Source organism: Somniosus microcephalus, chromosome 5 (genome assembly GCF_052327205.1).
Source record: "Somniosus microcephalus isolate GS21.2 chromosome 5, FLI_Smic_1.0, whole genome shotgun sequence".
In the NCBI taxonomy this organism is placed as follows: domain Eukaryota; kingdom Metazoa; phylum Chordata; class Chondrichthyes; order Squaliformes; family Somniosidae; genus Somniosus; species Somniosus microcephalus.
Genome location: NC_140991.1, coordinates 279350428 through 279374388, shown reverse-complemented (window position 1 = coordinate 279374388; position 23961 = coordinate 279350428). Strand labels below are relative to the sequence as shown.

The 23961-nt window shown below is 45.0% G+C and overlaps 1 protein-coding gene across 5 annotated transcripts in view; it reads right to left on the bottom strand.

Moving 5' to 3' along the window:
* The window catches only part of LOC147117753 (catenin delta-2-like), a 1234825-nt gene that overhangs the window by 198216 nt on the left and 1012648 nt on the right, over positions 1 to 23961 (bottom strand). For all 5 annotated transcript variants that reach the window (XM_085988992.1, XM_085988995.1, XM_085988993.1 and 2 more), the window contains one exon: positions 18058 to 18190. In XM_085988992.1, coding sequence (XP_085845118.1) covers positions 18058 to 18190 — 133 coding nt within the window. The remainder of the gene's footprint in view (positions 1 to 18057; positions 18191 to 23961) is intronic.

The following is a 23961-nucleotide window of genomic DNA, read 5'->3' as shown; positions in this document are numbered from 1 at the left end:
ACCAGCCATTAGGGTGGTTAGTCCTATGGCATGAGGGTTTTACGGGCTTAAAAACCCATCTGAGGGGGGGGGGGGCCACCCACACCCGCGGACGCAAGTATCCCGCTGGATGTCCACCCAGAATTTATAGTTGGAGCTCCGACTCCACTTGCTGGGACTGTCTGGAGTGGGGTTCAAAACCCTACTCCTTCTGGCCCAGCGGCGGGGATGTTTACCGCTATGCAAAAGGCCCACTCCGCGCAAAAGGTGACACCCATACGTTTCCTGCGCCTTTTCCCTCCCCGTGACTGGAGCCCTATGCTGCCACTTGAAAGACCAAGCTATCATCTGTCCTTTTTGCGGCACCTTGGACTTCTCATTACCAATGATGAGCAGGCGCTGCGCCTCCACCTCGTTGAGGAGATTGCTGAGGTCATCATCAGTTCAATTGTGAGTTCTTTTAATGCCGTGAATTGTGCTCATTCCAGCCATTTCACGTTGCTAATCGGAGTGGGCCTTTGGCGTAGCGGTAGGATCCCCGCCGCTGGGCCAGACGGGATACATAAGAACATAAGAAATAGGAGCAGGAGTAGGCCAATCGGCCCCTCGAGCCTGCTCCGCCATTCAATAAGATCATGGCTGATCTGATCCTAACCGCCAATCCACTATCACAAAGCCATCTCCTGAATCTAACAGAATTTGACACACGAATTAGGAGCAGGATCAGGCTACACGGCCCCTGGGCCCGCTCCGCTACCCACAGGGCCATGACCGATCCGAACCTAGACTCATGTCCAAATTCCTGCCCGCTCCCCGTAACCCTTAATTCCCTTTACTTCTAGGAAACTGTCTATTTCTGTTTTAAATTTATGTAATGATGCAGCTTCTACAGCTTTTTGGGGCAGCATATTCCATGGACCTACCACCCTCTGAGTGAAGTAGTTCCTCCTCATTTTGAAAGAGCAGCCCCTTATTTTGAGACTATGCCCCCTAGTTCTAGTTTCACCCATCATCGGGAACATCTTCCCCGCATCCACCCGATCCAACCCCTTCACAATCTTATATGTTTCAATAAGATCGCCTCTCATTCTTCTGAACTCCAATGAGTAGAGTCCCAATCTACTCAACCTCTCCTCATATGTCCATCCCCTCATCCCCGGGATTAACCGAGTGAACCTTCTTTGGACTGACTCGAGAGCAAATATGTCCTTTCTTAAGTATGGACACCAAAACTGTACGCAGTATTCCAGGTGCGGTCTCACCAATACCTTGTACAACTGAAGCAATACCTCCCTATTTTTATATTCTATCTCCCTGGCAATGAAAGCCAACATTCCATTGGCCTTCTTAATCACTTGCTGCACCTGCATACTAACCTTTTGAGTTTCGTGCACCAGGACCCCCAGATCCCTTTGTACTTCAGTACTTTCCAGTTTCTTGCCATTAAGATAATAACTTGCTCTACGATTTTCCCTGCCAAAGTGCATAACCTCACACTTTCCAGTATTGTATTCCATCTGCCAAATCTCTGTCCACTTACTTAGCCTGTCTATGTCCCCTTGCAGGTTTTTTATGTCCTCCTCACTCACTACTTTCCCTCCCATCTTAGTATCATCTGCAAACTTTGATATGTTACACTCGGTCCCCTCCTCCAAATCGTTAATATAGATTGTAAAGAGTTGGGGACCCAGCACTGACCCCTGCGGAACACCACTAGTTACTGATTGCCAGTCTGAGAATGAACCATTTATCCCAACTCTCTGCCTTCTGTTAGATAGCCAATCCTCTATCCATGCCAGAATATTACCCCCAATCCCGTGATTTTTTATCTTAAGCAATAATCTTTTGTGTGGCACCTTGTCAAATGCTTTTTGGAAGTCTAAATACACTACGTCCACTGGTTCCTCTTTATCCACCCTATATGTTACTTCCTCAAAGAACTCCAGCAAATTTGTCAAACATGACTTCCCCTTCATAAAACCATGCTGACTTTGTCCTATTAAATTATGATTATCCAAATGTCCTGTTACTGTCTCCTTAATAATGGACTCCAAAATTTTACCTACCACAGATGTTAGGCTAACCGGTCTATAGTTTCCAGCCTTCTGTCTACTGCCCTTTTTAAATAAGGGTGTTACATTAGCAGTTTTCCAGTCTGCCGGGACCTTTGCCGAGTCCAGGGCGTTTTGGAAAATTATTACCAATGCATCCACAATCCCTACCGCCACTTCCCTCAAGACCCTAGGATGTAAGCCATCAGGTCCAGGTGATTTATCCGCCTTGAGTCCCATTATTTTACCGAGTACCACTTCCTTAGTGATTTTGATCATGTTTAGCTCCTCCCCCCCTTTAGCCCCCTGCTTGTCCAGTGTTGGGATATTCTTAGTGTCTTCTACTGTAAAGACTGATATAAAATATTCATTCAATGTTTTTGCCATCTCCATATTTCCCACCATTAATTTCCCGGTCTCATCCTCTAAGGGACCAACATTTACTTTAGCCACCCTTTTTCTTTTTATATAACTATAAAAACTCTTACTATCTGTTCTTATATTTTTTGCTAATTTACTTTCATAATCTATCTTCCCTTTCTTAATCAATCTTTTTGTTATTTTTTGCTGTCTTTTAAAGTTTTCCCAATCCTCTATCCTCCCACTAGATTTGGCTACCTTATATGCCCTTGTTTTTAGTCGAATACTATCCTTAATTTCTTTACTTAGCCACGGATGGCTGTCTTTTCTTTTACACCCTTTTCTTCTCAGTGGAATATATATTTTTTGGAAGTTGTAAAATAACTCCTTAAATGTACACCACTGATCATGTATCGTCTTACCCTTTAATCTATTTTCCCAATCCACTCTACTCAATTCCGCTCTCATACCTTCATAGTCTCCTTTATTCAAGCTTAGCACGCTTGTTTGAGATCCAACCTTCTCACCCTCTAATTGAATATGGAATTCAACCATGTTATGGTCACTCATTCCAAGGGGATCCTTTACTAGGACATTTTTAATTAATCCTGTCTTGTTACACAGGACAAGATCTAAGGTTGCTTGCCCCCTGGTCGGTTCAGTTACATACTGCTCAAGAAACCCATCCCTAATACACTCAATGAAATCATCCTCAAGGCAGCCCTGCCCAATTTGATTTGTCCAATTAATATGATAGTTAAAATCCCCCATAATTATAGATGTTCCCTTATTACAAGCCTCAACTATTATCCTGATTGATACTCCGTCCAACAGAGTTGCCACTGTTCAGAGGCCTATAGACTACGCCCACTAGTGTTTTTTTCCCCTTATTATTCCTTACCTCCACCCAAACTGTTTCATTATCCTGATCTTTTGACCCAATATCATTTCTCTGTATTACAGTGATTCCTTCCTTTATTAACATAGCCACCCCACCTCCCCTTCCTTCCTGCCTGTCCTTCCTGATCGTTAAATAACCTGGTATGTTTAATTCCCAGGCATTGTCACCCTGCAGCCATGTTTCTGTAATGGCCACAAGATCATACCCATATGTAGTTATTTGTGCCATTAACTCGTCTATTTTGTTACGAATGCTACGTGCATTCAGATAGAGAACTTTCAAATATGTTTTGTGACACTTAGTTCCTGCTTTTGCCCTTTTTAGTACTTTACCTTTTACTCCATACCTTCTGCCCCTTCCTGACACGCTCTGGTTTTTAATTTCCCCACTGCTACCTAAGTCTATGACCTTCTCTGTTGTCATTTTTATTATTTGCTCTCTAGGAACCTCCCCCCCACTAGTTAGTTTAAAGCCCTCTCTACAGCCCTATTTATATGATCCGCCAGGACTCTAGTCCCAGCACTGGCCAAGTGAAGCCCGTCCCAACGGAACAGCTCCCTCCTGCCCCAGTACTGGTGCCAGTGTCCCAGGAAGCAAAACCCATTTCTCCCACACCAGTCTTTGAGCCACGCATTTAACTCTCTAATTTTATTTGTCCTAGCCAAATTCGCTTGTGGCTCAGGTAATAATCCAGAGATTATTACCCTTGTGGTTCTGCTTTTAATTTGACCCCTAGCTGCTCAAACTCCCTCAGCAGAACCTCCTTCCTTGTCCTATCTATGTCGTTGGTACCAACATGGACCACGACAACTGGATCCTCCCCCTCCCACTCCAAGTTTCTCTCCAGTCCAGAGGAGATGTCCTTAACCCTGGCACCGGGCAGGCAACACAGCCTTCGGGACTCTCGCTCTCGGCTGCAAAGAACTCTATCTATCCCCCTAACGATACTATCCCCTACCACTACAACATTTCTTTTAACTCCCCCCACTTGGATAGGGTTTCGAACCCCGCTCCAGACAGTCCCGGCAAGTGGAGTCGGAGCTCCGGCTCTAAATTCTGGGTTGACATCCAGTGGGATATTTGCGTCCGTGGGTGTGGGTGGCCCCCCCTCCTCGTATAGCTTGTGGGAGCCCGTAAAACCCTCCCGCCATAGGACTAACCACCCTAATGGCTGGTACAAAGATGGTTACGGTCACGGAAGGAGCGTTAATCACGGCCATAAATCCTTCCACCACTTCATACAGTTCCCCAAAGGGAACAGTGTGAAGACACGTATGATGACGACGTTGCTAAATAAATAAATGGAATGAAAAAAATTCTTTCAGGGCTTTTAAAAGTCTTTAAATTGCTTTAATTCTGTTTAAAACTACTTCAGATTCTTCAAAATAATGTAAACGTTTTTAAAAGTTTATAAAAGTTACCAAAAGCTTCATAAAAATACCAAAAACCTGTTTAAAATGCTGCTCTGCATGTAAAAATGCTTAGCAGCTTGTGAGAAACATTGGGGGCGTGTCCTATTAAACTGAAACCTCAAGGGGCGTGTCTCAGTTGCACAGCGCGCTCCAGGCTTCGCGCTGGCTGCACTCCTGGGCGGCGTGACGTCAGACGCTGCCCGGGATTCTTCTCTTTCAAAAAGGAATTCCAGGCGTCCCTGGAGGTGAACGGCAGGCGCGTCGGGTAAGTGCAGATCGGGGGCTTACACGCGCGGCAAGCCCCCGATCCGAATTTCTGCCCCATTATGGGCTGTTTTCTGGCACACAATTGCTGGAGCAGGCAGGTTGACAAAACAGAAACCAAGAGAAGCAACCTCTACAACTTGCTGCGATCTATCAAACCTCCGTTAAATAAGTGCCCGCTCTCTCTACGAAGTTCAGGACACCAATGTAGTCAGTGTCTAGAGATAAAGATACATCACTACGAGATCTTCCTGTCTCGTAAAATAAGGCATCCCATTTTCAGTTGTGAAAGGCGTATCGAAGACAAGTATTTATAGAACGGAAATATCTTCCTATACTCTTCGGTAATGGATGGGTTAATTCCTTCCGTGCACTATTTTAATGCAACTTTCGATGGGTTGCATTTATATAGTGCCTTTCACAACTTGAAGACATCCTTTGCAGCCAATTAAGTACTTTTGAAGTGTAGTTGCTGTTGTAATGTAGGAAACGCAGCAGCTAATTTGCACACATCGAAGTCCCACAACAGCAAAAACATCTGGGGCCGTATATTCCGATCGGAGGCTTCCTGCATGCGGAGGCCACCGATCTGGAAAAAAATCTACGGACTTACCCGAGTGTTCCTGAGGTGCGTATACTTCCGCTCCTGGGCCTCTCCATCTCGAAATGCGCAGGGCCCACATAATCCAGAGGCGCAGGCAATTCGCAAGCGTCCCTGGGATCACATGGATCATGGGGAGCCAATAGGAGAAGAGAATCTCCCTTCATACACTTGACAGATAGGCCTGTCAGATATATGAATGGAGATCACCGCAAAAACACAGTAAAACATTAAATAAATAAATAAACGGAGAAGCAGCGGACCTGCGCGGGAGCAGCCCGAGGCGGGAGAGCTTAAAGGCTTGAGAGGGAGCAGTCAGAGGCACCGAGGCCCACAGCCCCGAGACCGGAGAAGCAGCGGACCTGCGCGGGAGCAGCCCGAGGCGGGAGAGCTTAAAGGCTTGAGAGGGAGCAGTCAGAGGCACCGAGGCCCACAGCCCCGAGACCGGAGAAGCAGCGGACCTGCGCGGGAGCAGCCCGAGGCGGGAGAGCTTAAAGGCTTGAGAGGGAGCAGTCAGAGGCACCGAGGCCCACAGCCCCGAGACCGGGGAAGCAGCGGACCTGCGCGGGGGCAGCCCGAGGCGGGAGAGCTTAAAGGCTTGAGAGGGAGCAGTCAGAGGCACCGAGGCCCACAGCCCCGAGACCGGAGAAGCAGCGGACCTGCGCGGGAGCAGCCCGAGGCGGGAGAGCTTAAAGGCTTGAGAGGGAGCAGTCAGAGGCACCGAGGCCCACAGCCCCGAGACCGGAGAAGCAGTGGACCTGCGCGGGAGCAGCCCGAGGCGGGAGAGCTTAAAGGCTTGAGAGGGAGCAGTCAGAGGCATACCAATCCAGGTTCCAGGAGAGAGGTAAAAAGTAATCCAAGTGTGACGTCACCAGGGAGCAGGTAAGTGATTGGTTGGTGAGTATTTCTCTCTTTTCAATACAAGCTTGAATTCTATGGTGTTAAATTTCTGTGGTGTAGTGGGGACAGTTGGTAAATAAAGCGCCCTCGAGTATACCTGTAACTGGGGTATTGAATAAATTTTTAAATTAATTAAAGGAGTAAGTCATGGCAGGCGAGTTCAGACCCGTGTTCTGCTCCTCTTGCTCCATGTGGGAAGTCAGGGACGCTGCCAGTGTCCCTGACGACCATGTGTGCGGGAAATGCATCCAGCTGCAGCTACTTGTAGACCGCATTGCGGCGCTCGTGCTGCGGGTGGATAAATTTTGGAGCATGCGCGATGCTGAGAGGGTCGTGGATAGCACGTTTAGCGAGTTGTTCACGCCTCAGGGTAGGGCAGCACAGGGGGTGACCATCAGGCGGAGCAACAAAGGCAGGCAGGTAGTGCAGGGAACCCCTGCGGACATCCCCCTTTCAAACAGGTATACCAAGTTGGATACTGTTGAGGGGGATGACTCACCAGGGGAAGGCAGCAGCAGCCAGCTTCCTGGCACCAGGGACGCTTCTGCTGCTCAGGAAGGGAGGAAAAAGAGTGGGAGAGCAATAGTGGTAGGGGATTCTATCGTAAGGGGAACAGATAGGCGTTTCTGTGGCCGCAAACGTGACTCCAGGATGGTTTGTTGCCTCCCTGGGGCCAGGGTCAGGGATGTCACTGAGCGGCTACAGGGCATTCTTAAGGGGGAGGATGAGCAGGCAGAGGTCGCGGTCCACATTGGGACCAACGACATAGGTAGGAAGGGGGATGAGGTCCTGCATCAAGAATTTAGGGAGCTAGGTAACAGATTAAAGAGCAGGACCTCAAAGGTTGTAATCTCTGGATTACTCCCAGTGCCACGTGCTAGTGAGTATAGGAATGGGAGGATAGAGCAGATGAATGCGTGGCTAAAGAGTTGGTGTAGGGGGGAGGGTTTTACTTTCCTGGATCACTGGGCCTGCTTCTGGGAAAGGTGGGACTTGTACAAGTCGGACGGGTTGCACCTGAACCAGAGCAGGACAAATATCCTTGCGGGGAGGTTTGCTAGCACTGTTGGGGGGGGTTTAAACTAACTTGGCAGGGGGATGGGATACAGAGGGGAGCTGAAATAGGGGGTGATGTGCTGCCAATTATAGAGAAAAAAACAAGTCAGCTTGGTAGACAGGGCAAATATATAAGGGCAAGGCTGGATGGCATCTATTTTAATGCAAGGAGTCTTGCAAATAAGGTGGATGAACTGAAGGTGTTGATAAACACATGGGAGTATGATATTGTTGCTATCACGGAGACATGGTTGAGGGAGGGGCAAGACTGGCAGCTCAATATTCCGGGGTACAGAATCTTCAGGCGAGACAGAGGGGGAGGTATAAGAGGAGGGGGTGTCGCAATATTAATTAAGGAGTCAATTACTGCAGTAAGGAGGGATGATATATTAGCAGGTTCCTCTAATGAGGCCATATGGGTGGAGCTTAAAAACAAAAAGGGGGCAAGCACTTTGCTGGGAGTGTACTATAGGCCTCCAAACAGTTAGGGGGAGATAGAGGAACAGATATGTAGGCAAATCTCAGAGAAATGTGCAAATAATAGGGTAATAATAATGGGGGATTTCAACTTCCCCAATATTAACTGGGATAGTCAGAGTGTGAAAGGCTCAGAGGGTGTAGAATTCTTAAAGTGCATCCAGGAGAGCTTTTTGAGCCAGCATGTAGAAAGTCCTACAAGAGAGGGGGCGGTACTGGACCTAATTCTAGGGAATGTGGCCGGCCAAGTGGAAAAAGTGCTAGTAGGTGAGCACTTTGGTGACAGTGACCATAATATGGTAAGATTTAAGGTGGTCATGGAAAAGGACAGGGATGGGCCGGAAATAAAGGTTCTAAATTGGGGGAAGGCCGATTTTAATAGGATAAGGCAGGATCTGGCCAAAATGGACTGGGATCAGCTACTTGTAGGAAAATCCGCATCGGAGCAATGGGAGGCTTTCAGAAGGGAGATTGTGATCATACAATGGCAACATGTTCCCGTAAAGGTCAAGGGTGGTTCCAAAAACCACAGGGAACCTTGGATGTCAGGGGATATACGAGAATGGATTAGGAAAAAAAGGAGGGCTTTTGGCAGATACAAAAGGCTAAAGACGGAGGAAGCCCTAGAGGAGTACAAAAAGTGCAGGGGGATACTTAAAAAAGAAATTAGGAGATCAAGGAGGGGCCATGAAATAACACTGGCGAGCAAAATAAAGGAAAATCCTAAGATGTTTTATAAGTATATTAAGGGTAAGAGGATAGCTAGGGAAAAAATAGGGCCCATTAGGGACAAAAGTGGCAATGTGTGTGTGGAGCCGGAAGATGTAGGAGGGGTTCTAAATGAAATTTTTGCATCTGTTTTCACTATGGAGAAGGACGATGTAGACATAGAAATAGGGCGGGGGGACTGTGATATGCTCGAACATATTCACATCGAGAGGGAGGAGGTATTGGCGGTTTTAGCTGGCCTAAAAATGGATAAATGCCCAGGCCCAGATGAAATGTATCCCAGGCTGCTGTGTGAGGCAAAGGAAGAGATTGCGGGGGCTCTAACACATATATTCAGGACCTCTCTGGCCACAGGGGATGTGCCAGAGGACTGGAGAACCGCTAATGTAGTACCATTATTCAAGAAGGGAAGTAGGGAAAAACCGGGGAACTACAGGCCAGTGAGCCTAACATCAGTGGTAGGAAAATTATTGGAAAAAATTCTGAGGGACAAAATTTGTCTCCACTTGGAGAGGCAAGGATTAATCAGGGATAGTCAACATGGCTTTGTCAAGGGAAGATCATGTCTGACTAATTTGATTGAATTTTTTGAGGGGGTGACTAGGTGTGTGGATGAGGGTAACGCAGTGGATGTGGTATATATGGATTTCAGTAAGGCCTTCGATAAAGTCCCGCACAGGAGACTGGTCAAGAAGGTAAGAGCCCATGGAATCCAGGGTGCCTTGGCACATTGGATACAAAACTGGCTTAGTGACAGAAGGCAGAGGGTGATGGTCGAAGGTTGTTTTTGTGACTGGAAGCCTGTGGCCAGTGGGGTACCACAGGGATCGGTGCTGGGTCCCTTGCTGTTTGTGGTCTACATTAATGACTTGGATATGAATGTAAAAGGTATGATCAGTAAGTTCGCGGATGATACAAAAATTGGTAGGGTGGTAAATAGCGAGGAGGGTAGCCTCAGTCTGCAGGACGATATAGATGGGTTGGTCAGATGGGCGGAACAGTGGCAAATGGAATTTAACCCGGAAAAGTGCGAGGTGATGCACTTTGGGGGGACTAACAAGGCAAGGGAATACACAATGAATGGTAAGACCCTAGTCAAGACGGAGGGTCAGAGGGATCTGGGTGTGCAAGTACACAGATCCCTGAAGGCGGCGGAACAGGTGGATAAGGTGGTAAAAAAGGCATATGGGATACTTGCCTTCATTAGCCGAGGCATTGAATATAAGAGCAAGGAGGTTATGATGGAACTGTATAAAACACTGGTTAGGCCACAGCTGGAATACTGTGTGCAGTTCTGGTCGCCACACTACAGGAAGGATGTGATCGCGTTGGAGAGGGTGCAGAGGAGGTTCACCAGGATGTTACCGGGGCTGGAGCGCTTCAGCTATGAAGAGAGACTGGGCAGATTGGGTTTGTTTTCCTTGGAGCAGAGGAGGCTGAGGGGGGACATGATTGAGGTGTACAAAATTATGAGGGGCATAGATAGGATGGATGCTGAGGAGCTTTTTCCCTTAGTAGGGGGGTCAATAACTAGGGGGCATAGATTCAAGGTAAAGGGCGGGAGGTTTAGAGGGGATTTGAGAAAGAACTTTTTCACCCAGAGGGTGGTTGGAGTCTGGAACTCACTGCCTGAAAGGGTTGTGGAGGCAGGAACCCTCACAACATTTAAGAAGCATTTGGATGAGCACTTGAAATGCCATAGCATACAAGGCTACGGACCAAATGCTGGAATATGGGATTAGATCAGACAGGGCTTGATGGCCGGCGCGGACACGATGGGCCGAAGGGCCTCTATCCGTGCTGTATAACTCTATGACTCTAAAATGAGTTGAAATTACAATAAATTATATATTTTAAACAAAAATTTAATTTTTCGAAAAAATAAGAGTTTTATACGGGGCTAAAAATAAACGATAAATGAGTGAAAACATTCTTTTTTTACTTTTTTCAACTCTTATGCTGGTAAAAGCAGGCCTTGCGCCTGCTTTTACCAGGCATAAGATTTCTAAGGGTTTTCTGCAGGCAGAGGTTCTCCAGAAAGCAGAACTATCCGCCCGCAGAGGCCCTTCTCCAGGGCAGGTGTCCGATCTGTCAAGAGCATTATTGACAGATCGGAAATGCCGGTTTTCAGCGTATGCGCGTGGCATGCCTGAAACCGGCATTTCTGACGTCCCTACCGATACACACCCGTAGGCATCGGAATATACGGCCCCTGGTTTTTTTAAGTGATGTTGAGGGATAAATGTTGGCCAGGACACCAGGGAGAACTCCCTTGCTCTTCAAACTAGCTCCATGGGAGTTTTGACATCCAGCTGAGAGAGCAGCTAGGGCCTCAGTTTAACGTCTCATCTGAAAGATGGAAACTCCAACATTGCAGTACTCCCTCAAATTCCTAAGCTCTGGAATTCCCTCCCTAAATCTCTCCGCCTCTCCACTTCTCTTTCCTCCTTTAAGACGCTCCATAAAACCTACCTCTTCGACCAAGATTTTGGTCATCTGCCATAACATCTCCTTATATGGCTCGGCGACAAAATTATTTTTTGGATAATGCTCCTGTGAAGTGCCTTGGGACATTTTATTATGTTAAAGGCGCTATATAAATATAAGCTGCAGTTGTTGTTTAAAGCTAATACTGCAGATAAAACCTCCCCGCTGTCTCATACTGTCAACCAACAAAATGAACAAGAGGTGACTGACAGCTTCACAAACACTGATAACTCATTCCCCCCTCTGAGAATTCCACAGAGGCCCTGAATGAAAATCCACGATATGTGAAAACAATAATTACGCAAGCAAGTAATTACACTGAAAGTGCAGTGGGACACAAACTTGAACTTAAGCTGTCGGTACATCAAACATTCCTTCACTTTAAGGAAATGAAACCTGGAAGGAGATTATAGCTTAACCTGCAGGATTCCACCACTTTTATTGCAGGAGAAAAAAAACTAAAGTAAGCAGCAGTGCTGTTTGATGCAGAGATGGATTAATTTTTTATTTTTGCATGGTCGCATTTATTGCCCATCCTTAGTTGCCCTTGAGAAGGTGGCGGTAGGCCTTCTTATTGACCCGCTGCAGTCCGTGTATCGAAGGTGCTCCCACAGTGCTGTTAAGTCGGGAGTTCCGGGATTTTGACCCAGCGACCATGAAAGAACGGCGATATATATCCAGGTTGGGATGGTGTGTGACTTGGAGGGGAATTTGGAGGTGGTGGTGTTCCCATGTGCCTTCTAGGTGGTGGAGGTTGTGGGTTTGTGATTTAGAAATTATTGAAGAGCGATGTGAACAGTGAAGATGTAAGATTTATTTTATCGGGCTTTTTGATTTTGACACTTTATTTGGTGTGTGTCCTGACAGTTTGGAGACTGCTGTCATTCTGCCTTTCAAGCCTCCTGGAAGGGTTGCAGATATTTTAAATGTGAAAATAAAAGGGACTTTAATACAACTTCACAGGCTTGGAGAGAGGCTGTGAGCCACTAAGGGCTGCTTCTTCTAGACATCCTGCTGGCAAAACAAGGGGAAAATGAGGTGGGACGGGTAGGAATCCTCCCTCTCTCCACCTCATTTGCATGGCAAGGAGCTGCCTGTGCCCACCGCAGGCGCAGGCACGCCACACAAAAATCCTGAGCCTTCACAGGTGTCATCCGTGGCTCAGTGGGTAGCACTCTTGCCTCTGAGTCACAAGGGCGTGGGTTCAAATCCCATTCCAGGGACTTGAACACATAATTCTAGGATGACACTGCAGTACTGAAGGGCTGCTGCACTGTCAGAGATGCCATCATTTGGACAAAACATTAAACTGAGGCCCTGTCTGCCCTCTCAGTTGGATGTGAAAGATCCTATGACACCATTCAATGAGCAATGGAGTTCTCCCTGGTGTCTTGGCCAATAGTTATCCCTCAACCAACATCACTAAAAACAGGTTACCTAGCCCTTATCACATTGTTGTTTATGGAACCTTGCTCTGAGCGAATTGGCTGCTGCGTTTCCCTACAGTGACTACACTTCAAAAAAGTACTTAATTGGCTGTAAAGCACTTTAGGACGTCCTGAGGTTGCGAAAAGCACTATATAAATGCAAATATTTATTTTCTTTATAGGGGGGGGGCGGAGACCTATGAGGCTTAGTCTCCGCCCCACTTCCTGTCATTAACTCCCAGGAAACAAGACTCTCCCAGAAAAATCATCTCCATAAATGTTCCATCCACTCTCAAAGATAAACACTTGCGAACCATCTGGGTGTGTTATTCTTGATCTGGAAATGCCAGCTTTTAGTACTAGGTGGCTAAAGTGAATAGGGTGTCGCAGTGCTGGGCATTGAAATCTGCATCATAATAAACACCAAAATTCCCCAATAGATACTACCCATTCATTAAAGAGTTTGGTTAGTTCGTCACCTTCCTGGTCATGTTTCCGACGATACAGTCTATTCCACTTTAATGGAGATGAATGTATAATAGAGGACACATCGTGACCAGGTGCAATATTTGATTTATGTTCTTACAAGTGAGGTTGCCCTTATAAATGAGTTATGATCACCCAAGAGGGAGTGAGATATAAATCATGTTACACAACCAGCCAGAGCATGTTCTGTTTCCACAACACTGGCCAATTTTTCCAAATATTTCTTTCATTGTTTTAAATGCATTCTCAGGATATGGGCATCGCTGGCAAGGCCAGCATTTATTGCCAATCTCTAGTTGCCCTTGAGAAGGTGGTGGTGGGCCTTCTTCTTGAACTGCTGCAGTCCTTGTGGTGAAGGTGCTCCCACATTGCTGTTAGGTAGGGAGTTCCAGGATTTTGACCCAGCGAAAATGAAGGGATGGCGATATGTGTCCAAGTCGGGATGGTGTGTGACTTGGAGGGGAACTTGGAAGAGATGGTGTCCCCATGCACCTGCTGCCTTTGTCCTTCTAGGTGGTGGAGGTCTTGGGCTGGGAGGTGGTGTTGAAGAAGCCTTGGTCAGTCGCTGTAGATAGTACGCACAACAGCCACAGTGTGGCAGTGGTAGAGGGAGGGAATGTTTAAGGTGGTGGATGGGCTGATGATGAAGCAGATTGCTTTATCCTGGATGAGGTCGAGCTTCATGACATATTAGGGTAATTTCACAAATCGCACAGTCACAGCGCATACAGCTGTCTAGACCCAAAGCTCTGGGGTTCCCTCCCGAAACCTCCCCGCCTCTTTACCTCTCTCTCCACCTTTCAGTCACTCCTTAAAGCCTCCAGGACATGGCAGCCATGGCTCAGTTGGTAGCACCCTCGCCTCTGAGTCAGAAGGTTGTGGATTCAAGTCACACTCCAGAGACTTGAACACAAAAATCTAGGCTGACACTCCAGTGCAGTACTGATGGAATGCTGCACTGCCGGAGGTGCCGTCTTTCGGATGAGATATTAAACCAAGGCCCCATCTGCTCTCACAGGTGGACGTAAAAGATCTCATGACACTATTTTGAAGAAGAGTAGGAGAGTTATCCCTGGCATCCTGGCCAATATTTATCCCTCAATCACCATCACTAAAACAGATTATCTGGTCACTACCACATTGCTCTTTGTAGGGGCCTTGCTGTACACAATTTGGCTGCTGCGTTTCCTACATTACAACTGTGACTCCACTTCAAAAAGTACTTTATTGGCTGTAAAGCACTTTGGGATGTCTGGTGGTTGTGAAAGGTGCTATATAAATGCAAGCCTTTCTTTTTCTTTTTACCTCTGTGGCCGTCACCTCTCCTAATATCTCTTTGTGGCTCGGTGTCAAATTTTGTCTGATAAATGCTCCTGTGAAGTGCCTTGAGACATTTGTCTACGTTAAAGGCGCTACATGAAGTCAAATTGTTATTGAGACAGTAAATCGAAGAAGCTGGAATTTTGGAGATGAGAAAGGGGCTGATTCATCCCTCCCTCCACTACCGCGCAAAACAAAATCACTATTACTTTTAGGGAATACAGGTTTTAAGAGAAAAGAATTTTAATTAACAATCACAAAAAAAGAGAAATAGTCTATAAAGGATTGGGAACTCTGTGTTAGGACCCATTTGACTCATAAGGGAGAAATAGTCCTGTATTAGGGTGAAGGAGGGGAATAAGCCTACATCGCAAAAGCAAAATAAACTTCAAAACAACATCAAATGCGGTGAAGATCCTTGAGGAGAAAGGTAAGAACTCTGTGCTACAAGCACGTGCTTATCACAAGAAGGAACGCTCTGGAACAGCAGCCTATGCAAATCACTAGGTGCTGAGCAGAAGAAATAAGAAATTCAACAAAAGGCAGTGAAAGATTGATAGTTCTCCCCAAAAAATACACCACTGCATTTGATTAAATAATAAACAACTGCTGGGTTGCAAGGAAGCTAAAGAGTTGCTCAGACAGACTGACATATATCAACAACTTGCAATTTATATAGCACCTTTAACTAAATAAAACATCCCAAGGCACTTCACAGGAGCCTTAACACAAACACTTGGTACCGAGCCACATGAGGAGATATTAGGACAGGTGATCAAAAGCTTGGTCAAAGAGGTAGGTTTTAAGGAGCCTTTTAAAGGAGGAGAGAGGTAGTGAGGCGGCGAGGTTTAGGGAGGGAATTCCAGAGCTTAGGGCCTGGGCTGCTGAAGGCACAGTGGAACGTGCTGATGGTGGAACGATTAAAATCAGGGATGCACAAGAGGCCAGAAATGGAGGAGTGTAGAGATCTCGTAGGGTTGTAGAGCTGGAGGAGACTCTAGATATAGGGAAGTGCGAGGCATGGAGGGATTTTAAAACATGGAGGAGAATTTTGGATTAGCTCAAGATTATGGAGGGTAAAAGAGAGACTTGATTTTATATAGCGCCTTTCACGACCACCGGACATCCCAATGCGCTTTACCGCCATTGTACTACTTTTGAGGTGTACTCACTGTTGTAATAGGAGAAATGCAGCAGCCAATTTGTACACAGCAAACTCCCACAAACAACAAAGTGATAATAACCAGATAATCTGTTTTAGTGATGTTGTTTGAGGGATAACTCCCTTGCTCTTCTTTGAAATAGTGTCATGGGATCTTTTATGTCCACCCGAGAGAGCAGGTGGGGCCTCGGTTTAACGTCTCAATGAAAGATGGTACCTCCGACAGTGCAGCACTCGCTCAGTACTGCATTGAAGTGTCAGCCTAGATTTTTGTGCTCAAGTTGCTGGGGTGGGACTATGAACCCACAACCTTCTGACTCAGAGGCGAGGGTGCTACCAACTGAGCCACAGCTGACACTGGAAAATGGAAGGCCGACAGAAGTTCTCAAACAAAGCCAATTAACATATTCACAGCAGGAACAACATCTTTACACCAAAAAAGCAGCTGTAACTAGTCTTGATGAAAATAAACCTTCACATAAAAGTATGATCAGACAGAGGGTTCCTTTGAAGAAATGAACATGCTCTATAAGCTGAATTTCACTTGCTATAAATAAAACCTCTCCAGGGACAAACACTGAATGAACACATCTGTAAGTTGCAAGTCTCAGAAACCATCAGCTCATCTGAAAACATTGCTGCTTAAAGTTTGTGTGCAACTGACAGTGGGAGAAAGGAACGTCTGATTGATTGCTTCTAACATTCAACCAATCTGATTGCTTCTAACATTCAACCAATCTGATTGCTTCTAACATTCAACCAATCTGATTGCTTGATACTAATAATAATGGAGCAAAAAGTTGATTTATCTTGTAAAACACCAACAAGTTGATATATAGGTAAAAACATGGATGTGTCAGTTTAAAAAGCAGACAGTTGGCATGTATGTTAGGGTCCGGGTCTGGATTTCATAAATCCTGGGATGATTCTGCTTTAAAACATTTTTGGATCTCAAAGTTGAAGACAAAAAAAACCCAAATGCATCAGACATTCCTTGTACCAAAGGTGGTCAACCCGATAGTATCGGACAGTCTCTCTTCAATATAACTTGAGACACAGCGCTGTACTATAAACAAAGGGGTATAAATGCCTAAGAAAGAAAGAACAAACTTGCCTTTATATAGCACCTTTCACAACCTCAGGACATCCCAAAACACTTTACAATCAATGAAGTACTTTTGAAGTGTAGTCACTGTGGTAATGTAGGAAATGCGGCAGCCAATTTGCACACAGCAAGGTCCCACAAACAGCAATGTGATTCTGGCCAGATAATCTGTTTTAATGATGTTGATTGAGGGATAAATGTTGGCCAAGACACTGGGGTGAACTCCCTGCTCTTCTTCGAATAGTGCTGTGCGATCCACCGAAGAGGGCAGATGGGGCATCAGTTTAACGTCTCATCCAAAAGACGGCACCTCCGATAGCACTCCCTCAGTACTGCACATAAGTGCACTGAAGTGTCAGCCTGGATTATAGGCTCAAGTTTCTGGAGTGGGAATTGAACCTGGAGTGGGACCTTCTGACTCAGAGGTGAGAGTGCTACCACTGAGCCACAGCTGACCTAGTGAGCTCCATGTCTGGTAGGGCCGTTGCCGGTGAGAGTATTCATATCGATGTTTGTCAAACAGCTATCATCAGTGGCACGATACAGCAGGACCTCCATTTTGTCCGGGCAGTTTTCTTATTCTTGCCCAGTACAGATCTTTCCATGTGGGGCCATTGGCAGCCAGAAACATAAAGATACAAATGTAACTTAAGGCTAAAGGGATCAAGGGATATGGGGAGAAAGCAGGGACAGGGTACTGAATTTGGATGATCAGCCATGATCTCATTATTGGCGGAACAGGCTCGAGGGGCCAAATGGCCTACTCCTGCTCCTATCTTCTATGTTTCTATGTAACCTTTGAGCAACTAGGCATGTACAACATCGTTTGTTTGTGCTTAAGTGTTCCAGTGTTGTCGCTGGGACTCTGAAATCCCATCCTAGCATAAACGAGACAAAGGCGGCCCACCAACAGCCACACCACACTCCAGCACTCCTCCCACTGGCAACTGTTTCCCACAATAGACTATAAACCTGGCATCACACAGTGCGTATTTTTTCATTTTTCCTCGTTGCTTAGTCATCTCCTCAGCTGATGGGACACTGAGTGAATAGCATTTGAATGTATAATTAGCAAATATCACCTTCCGCTGATTCTAAATAAATAATAATTACTTTTGATGCTGATTAGAGACTGACTGTAACTACCATTGGCATGTGGGCGGACTTCATAAGTGGGTTTCAGTTCCACCATTTGCGATGGAAAAGCGTTAAGCTAATTGTCTAATGGGTAAATAATTGCCTAGCACAGTTGACTGCCGGCAGGTTGAGCATTGCTATTTCTGAGTAGGAGATTATTCATTTAAACAGTACAACAATGAGCACTTCCACGGTGTACTCACCTCCGCCTTGGTCTTATTGTCTCCAAAGCACAGGTGCTGCAGGTAGGCTGCTGCATTGGACTGCACCGAAGGGAACTGATGCTGCAACATCTGGATGACCTCTGGCAGCTCGGGATCCCGCCAACCAAACTCCCTGTGGAAATTTAGAAATGAAATAAAATATATATACACGCAAGTGAAACTGAATTATTCGGCAAAAATAACACGTAATCTTGTCTGAACGATACACATCATCCTGAGTGAGATCTGTGTTATCCCTTGCCTGTGGTTTCATTTTCAAACACAACCAGTGAACTCTTGGGCATGGACATTAAGTACCTCACCAAGCACAAACCAGACTTCACGTGGTGCTGCTTTGATAAGGCCATTCTATGCATCAGTGAGCGGTTTTCACCATTATAAATATATCCATGTAATGTCACCAAAATATGATAGCACAAGTGTCTGTAGGCTGGCCCGTCACTTTCTTATTGGGCTGGAAATTGCGGTCGGAGGCTTCCCGCGGGAGAATGCGTCCGAACTGCAAGGAAAGTACGGACCTACCTGGTGCCTCCATACCTTCGGACTCGAGGTCATGGGCCTGCCTGTGTAAGGGCCCATGTAACCCAGAGGCGCATGTGGTTCGCAAGCGTCCCTGGGATCACGCGGGCCAGCCCAACCAATCACAAAGGGGGATTCCCATTATGGTTATGGGGATTCCATTTATGTACGGAATCCCCATGAGCATAATAGGAATTGCCTAAAAAACACTTCCACCCCACTTAAATACAAATAAATCATCACATGTTGATAATTAATTAAGATACAATTCAATTAAATATTTAAAACAAATGTAAACATTTTTAAAGGGGCCAAAAATAAACTAAACTAATTTTAATGGTTTTTGAATGTTTAAATCATTTAAAAAAAATTATTTTAATATTTATTTAAACCTTTATGCTGTTAAAAGAAGGCCTGATGCCTGCTTTTACCAGGTGTAAGGGTTTCGTGGGCATTCGCTGGGCAGTAATTGGGCAAATAGCCCAACTCTCCGTCAGCAAATGTCCATTTCCTGTGCATTTGTACAATCTGTCAAGCTGAAACTTGACAGATCGCGAGTGGAACTTGCACCTGGAACTTGCGGGGCACTTACGACCGCGTACACTATGTACGTGATCATAGGCCCCAGAAAATCCGGGCCATTATCTTGCGACTCGCAACTCATACACAAATATAGTGGATTGGAGTATAATGAGGAGAAGAATAGCAGCACTGTATACAAACACACATCAGCCAAATAAATAAGTAAACGATGATGAATTAATGGGCATCATAGGAACATAGGAACAGGAGTAGGCCATTTAGCTGCTTGAGCCCTTTCCCCCATTCAATGAGATCATGGCTGATCTGTATCCTAACTCTATATACTACCCACCTTGGCTCCATATCCCTTAATACACCTGGTTAGCAAAAATCTATCGATCTCAGATTTCACATTATCAATTGAGCTAGTATCTACTGCTTGTTGTGGGAGAGAGTTCCACACTTCTACCACCCATTGCATGAAGAAGTGTTTCCTAACTTCACTCCTGAATGGCCTGGCTCTGATTTTAAGGTTATGCCCCCTCGTCCTAGACTCCTCCACCAGCGAAAAAAGTTTCTCTATATCTACCTTACTAATCCCTTTCAAAATTCTAAAGACCTCAATCAAATCACCCTTAACCTTCTATATTCCAGGGAATACAAGCCTAGTTTATGTAATCTCTCCTTATAATCTAACCCTTGGAGCCTTGGCAACATTCTGGTGAATCTGCACTGCACTCCTTCCAAGGCCAATATATCCTTTCTAAGGTGCTGCGCCCAGAACTGTACACAGTACTCCAGGTGTTGTCTAACCAGGGAGTTGTATAACTGTAGCAAAACTCCCTCCCCATTCCATTAGCCATTTTGATTATTTTTTGTACCTGACAACTACATTTTAATGATCTGTGTACATGGACCCTTAAATCTCTTTGGACCGCCACTGTTCCTAGTTCTTCACCATTTAATAAATACTCAGGTCTATCTTTCTTGGTCCAAAATGGATGACCTCACACTTACCTATGTTGAAATCCATCTGCCCACTCACTTAATCTCTTTGCAATGTTATGCTCCTGTCCACAATACTTACTATGCCACCAATCATGGTGTCATTGACAAATTTGGATATTAGGCTCCCTATTGTGTTATCTAAATCATTAATAAATATAGTGAATAGTTGAGGCCTCAGCACAGATCCTTGTGGGACACCACTAGTCACTTCCTTCCAATTCGAGTGCATACCCATTATCTCTAATCTATCTTCTACCGCCTAACCAATTTCCTAACCAGGTCAATAACTTGCCTTCAATTCCATGAGCTTTAATTTTAGCTAGCAGTCTCTTATTGGAAACCTTATCAAATGTCTTCTGGAAGCCCATATAAAATTTATCCACAGACATTCCCCTGTCTACTACTTTAGTTACTTCCTCAAAAAAATCAATTAGTTTCATTAGACATGACCTACGCTTTACAAATCCATATTGGCTCTCTCTAATTAGCTCATATTTCTCTAAGTGGTCAGTCACTCTGTCCTTAATTATCAATTCCAATAAGTTCCCCATAACAGGTCTATAATTTCCTGTTTTTTCTCTCTCACCTTTCTTAAATAACATCATTCTTTAGTTTGGGTTTTATCCACTGTTTTTTTTTTACTGTGAATCTAAGGTGAAGAGGCAAGGCCCACAATGTAGGCATGAACAAGACTGAAAATGCAAGATGACCTAAATCAGGAGGTGATTGATTCACTGAAGCCCAGCTTGAGCTTTAAAAGTTTAAAGACTAAGAGGGAGGAAAGTTTGGGGGAGGTAAGGGTTTGTACAGCATTGAGGTACTTGAGAAGATGGATCTGTGAAGACCGCATGCTGAGTCTTGATTTCAATGTTGTGGGGAGGAATGGGAGGAAGAATCCACTGGATGGTGTTGAGGGAGTTTAGAAGGAACAACAGAAAGAGTTCAGAGAAACAGAACTTACTGTGGTCCTAAGGATAAAATAGGGGGAGATAAGAAAGGTTAAAACAGAAAGAGAAAGAGAAAGGTTGGAGGCTGGAGCTGAGGCAACAGATACATTTTTCTTGTATCCTGTCCAGATTGCCAAAGAGGTGTTAAATTAACCTCCTTTGTCACAGTAGTGACATTCTAGTCTTGGAAGTACTTAGGCTTTACAGAGTTATGGGCTGTTGATGGGAAAGGAAGTGCTTGGTACAAAAAAAGGAATCAAGCTTCTTGGAGGCAGCTTCAGTAATGGAGGTGATGTTGTAGTTTCACTTGATGTCAAAGGCCAAGAATGTAGGTCAAAGAAGGAGTAAGGGAGGAGTTGTATCTGCTTGTTAGACTTGCAAGAGAATGTAGAAACTGTGGCTTTGAAGAATTGAAGGAAATAAGATTTTCATTGCCTGACTGAAGGGAGAACAAAATACATCGATTTAGCAATTGGATTGAGAGAGACCTGGAACATTAAAGAACTTGATTAGTGTAGAGTGAAATCATCAGTAAAAGATTGGGTAGTGTTGGACAATGGGTGGAGGAGGCTGCTATGAGGAAGGAACAGCGTGGGAGAAGGGACAAAGCCCTGAGGAACATCTGAGTTAAGTTAGCAGATCAACCATCAACAACATCAAGATAAATCTTACCACATACTGAATACACATTTATAAACACCAGTCCGAGCATTTAAATAATTCTGTACATTTCATAATCCTCCTTTACAACAGTAACATTTCACAGAATTTCTGCAGCATCCATATAAAAACACATGCAGAATTTTGAAAAAAAGTTGTCACATTTTCCTCCTTTGTCAAAAAGTGGGTTAAGTCTCTATTTTTCATCTGTATTTCAAACCAGTCAAATGGCCAGATTCAGTTTTAAAATACGGTGTTCCTGAGAGCACAATTTCATTGGCAGCAATGAAAAACAAACAACCAATCATAATTCGCCTTCAATAATGATCCTTTAGTGCTTATGAAGCAGCTGATGAGCCACTTAAACCAGTATATATCAATATTTAGAGAAGCTGTGGAGTGCAACTGTTTATTTGGAAAGAAAGAGTTGCATTTATACGGCACCTTTCACAACCTATGTCACATTCGTTTACAGCCAATGAAATACTTTTTGAAGTGTAGACACTGTTGTAATGTAGGAAACGCTGGCAGCATATTTGCACACAGCAAGGCCCACAAACAGCAGTGACCGGATAATCTGTTTTTTTTTTTAAAGTGATGTTGGTTGAGGGATAAATATTGGCCTGGACACTGAGGAGAACTCCCTTCCTCTTCTTTGAATAATACCATGGGATCTTTTATGTCCACCTGAGAGGGCAGACAGGGCCTCGATTTAATGTCTCATCCGAAAGATGGCACCTCCAACAGTGCAGCACTCCCTCAGTACTGCACTGGGAGTGTCAGCCTAGATTATATGCTCAAAGTTCTGGAGTGGGACTTGAACCCACAACCTTCTGACTCAGAGGTGAGAGGGCTAACACATCTAATAAAAAGGCTGATCGATGACAGAGAAAAGCCAGACTTAGGAACCAAGCCCTGCAGCTGCTTGCGTTGGAGAAATGCGAGGACATCTTTGGAAGTCCCCAGGTGTTTGTTAGACTTGCGAGAAAATGTAGAAATTGTGCAACAAATGCAGCAACATGTCACAGAAAATATCAACATCATGTTAACAACTGTTGAGGATATGGTGGATAAGAAGGCAAAATGACAATATTAATGAGGAGATACATCAAAGCAAAGGAACGATACAGTTGCAGAAGAAATACATGCGAAAAACATTGCGTAGAGGAATGCGAGCATGGTAGGGTTGCAAAACATGACCTTCCGCCTGCAACTGCCCCACCCAGTCAAACAGACTTTTGCCCCAATTTCCAATACTTTTATAACTAATAAACAAAAGTGTTCAAAGAAAATGAAAATTACACACATTGGCCCAGAAATTTGGGTCTCCACGGGTGAGTACGCACGGGGTACTAGGCCCAATGGAAGTGCCGGTTTCCTGCATGCACTGCGCATGCGTGGGAAACCGGCACTTCTGGTCCTCTGAACGAAGGGGTTCAGAGGCCGAACGCATGCGCAGGAGAGGCAGTGCGTGCGCATCGAACTTTGGTCTTTTTTACAAGTTTTCCCAGGAACGTAAGCCTGCAGAATTTAGAAATGTAAAAAGCAGGCGTAAGGCCTGCTTTTTACAAGGTAAGTGGTGAATTAATTAAAATTAAAAAATTTTTTCCACAGGCTTATTATTTGTAAATACTTTAAAGCAAGGTAAGTTTATTTTTAGCCCCGTTAGAAAATAAAATTAATTTTTTCAAAAATTTAAATTATTGTTTAAAATAGTTATTTCATGTAATTTATAGTTTATTTAAAAAATGTGATTAAAAAAAAAATTTATTTGAAGATTTAGTGCTATTTTGGGGCCGTAGTATTTATAAGTCTTGACAGCACTTCCGGTCAGACTTATGAATGGAGCATTCCCTGCTCCGATTGGTTCCCCATGGCCCACGTGATCCCAGGGGATGCATCGAACTAACTGCGCCCCTGGGATACGCAAGCACTGCGCGCCGGTAGCTGGACCAGGCCCTGGCTCGGAATTCCACGGGGGCCCACAGCTCAACGGCCGGCGCGCAAGGTAAGTGCAGGTCGGGGGCTTGCACCCGCGGGAAGCCCCTGACCCGAATTTCTGGGCCAATATTTTTAATGCCAAAATGGTTTTTCTCCCAGGTTATTTGTAGCATTGTCCAGGGGATTAATCTTTCATTCCTGGAGACTCCAGGACAATCCTAGAGGGTTGGCAACCCGACAGCAAGGTTGTAGCTAGTGAGATAGACGTGAAATTGAGCAGAATTAG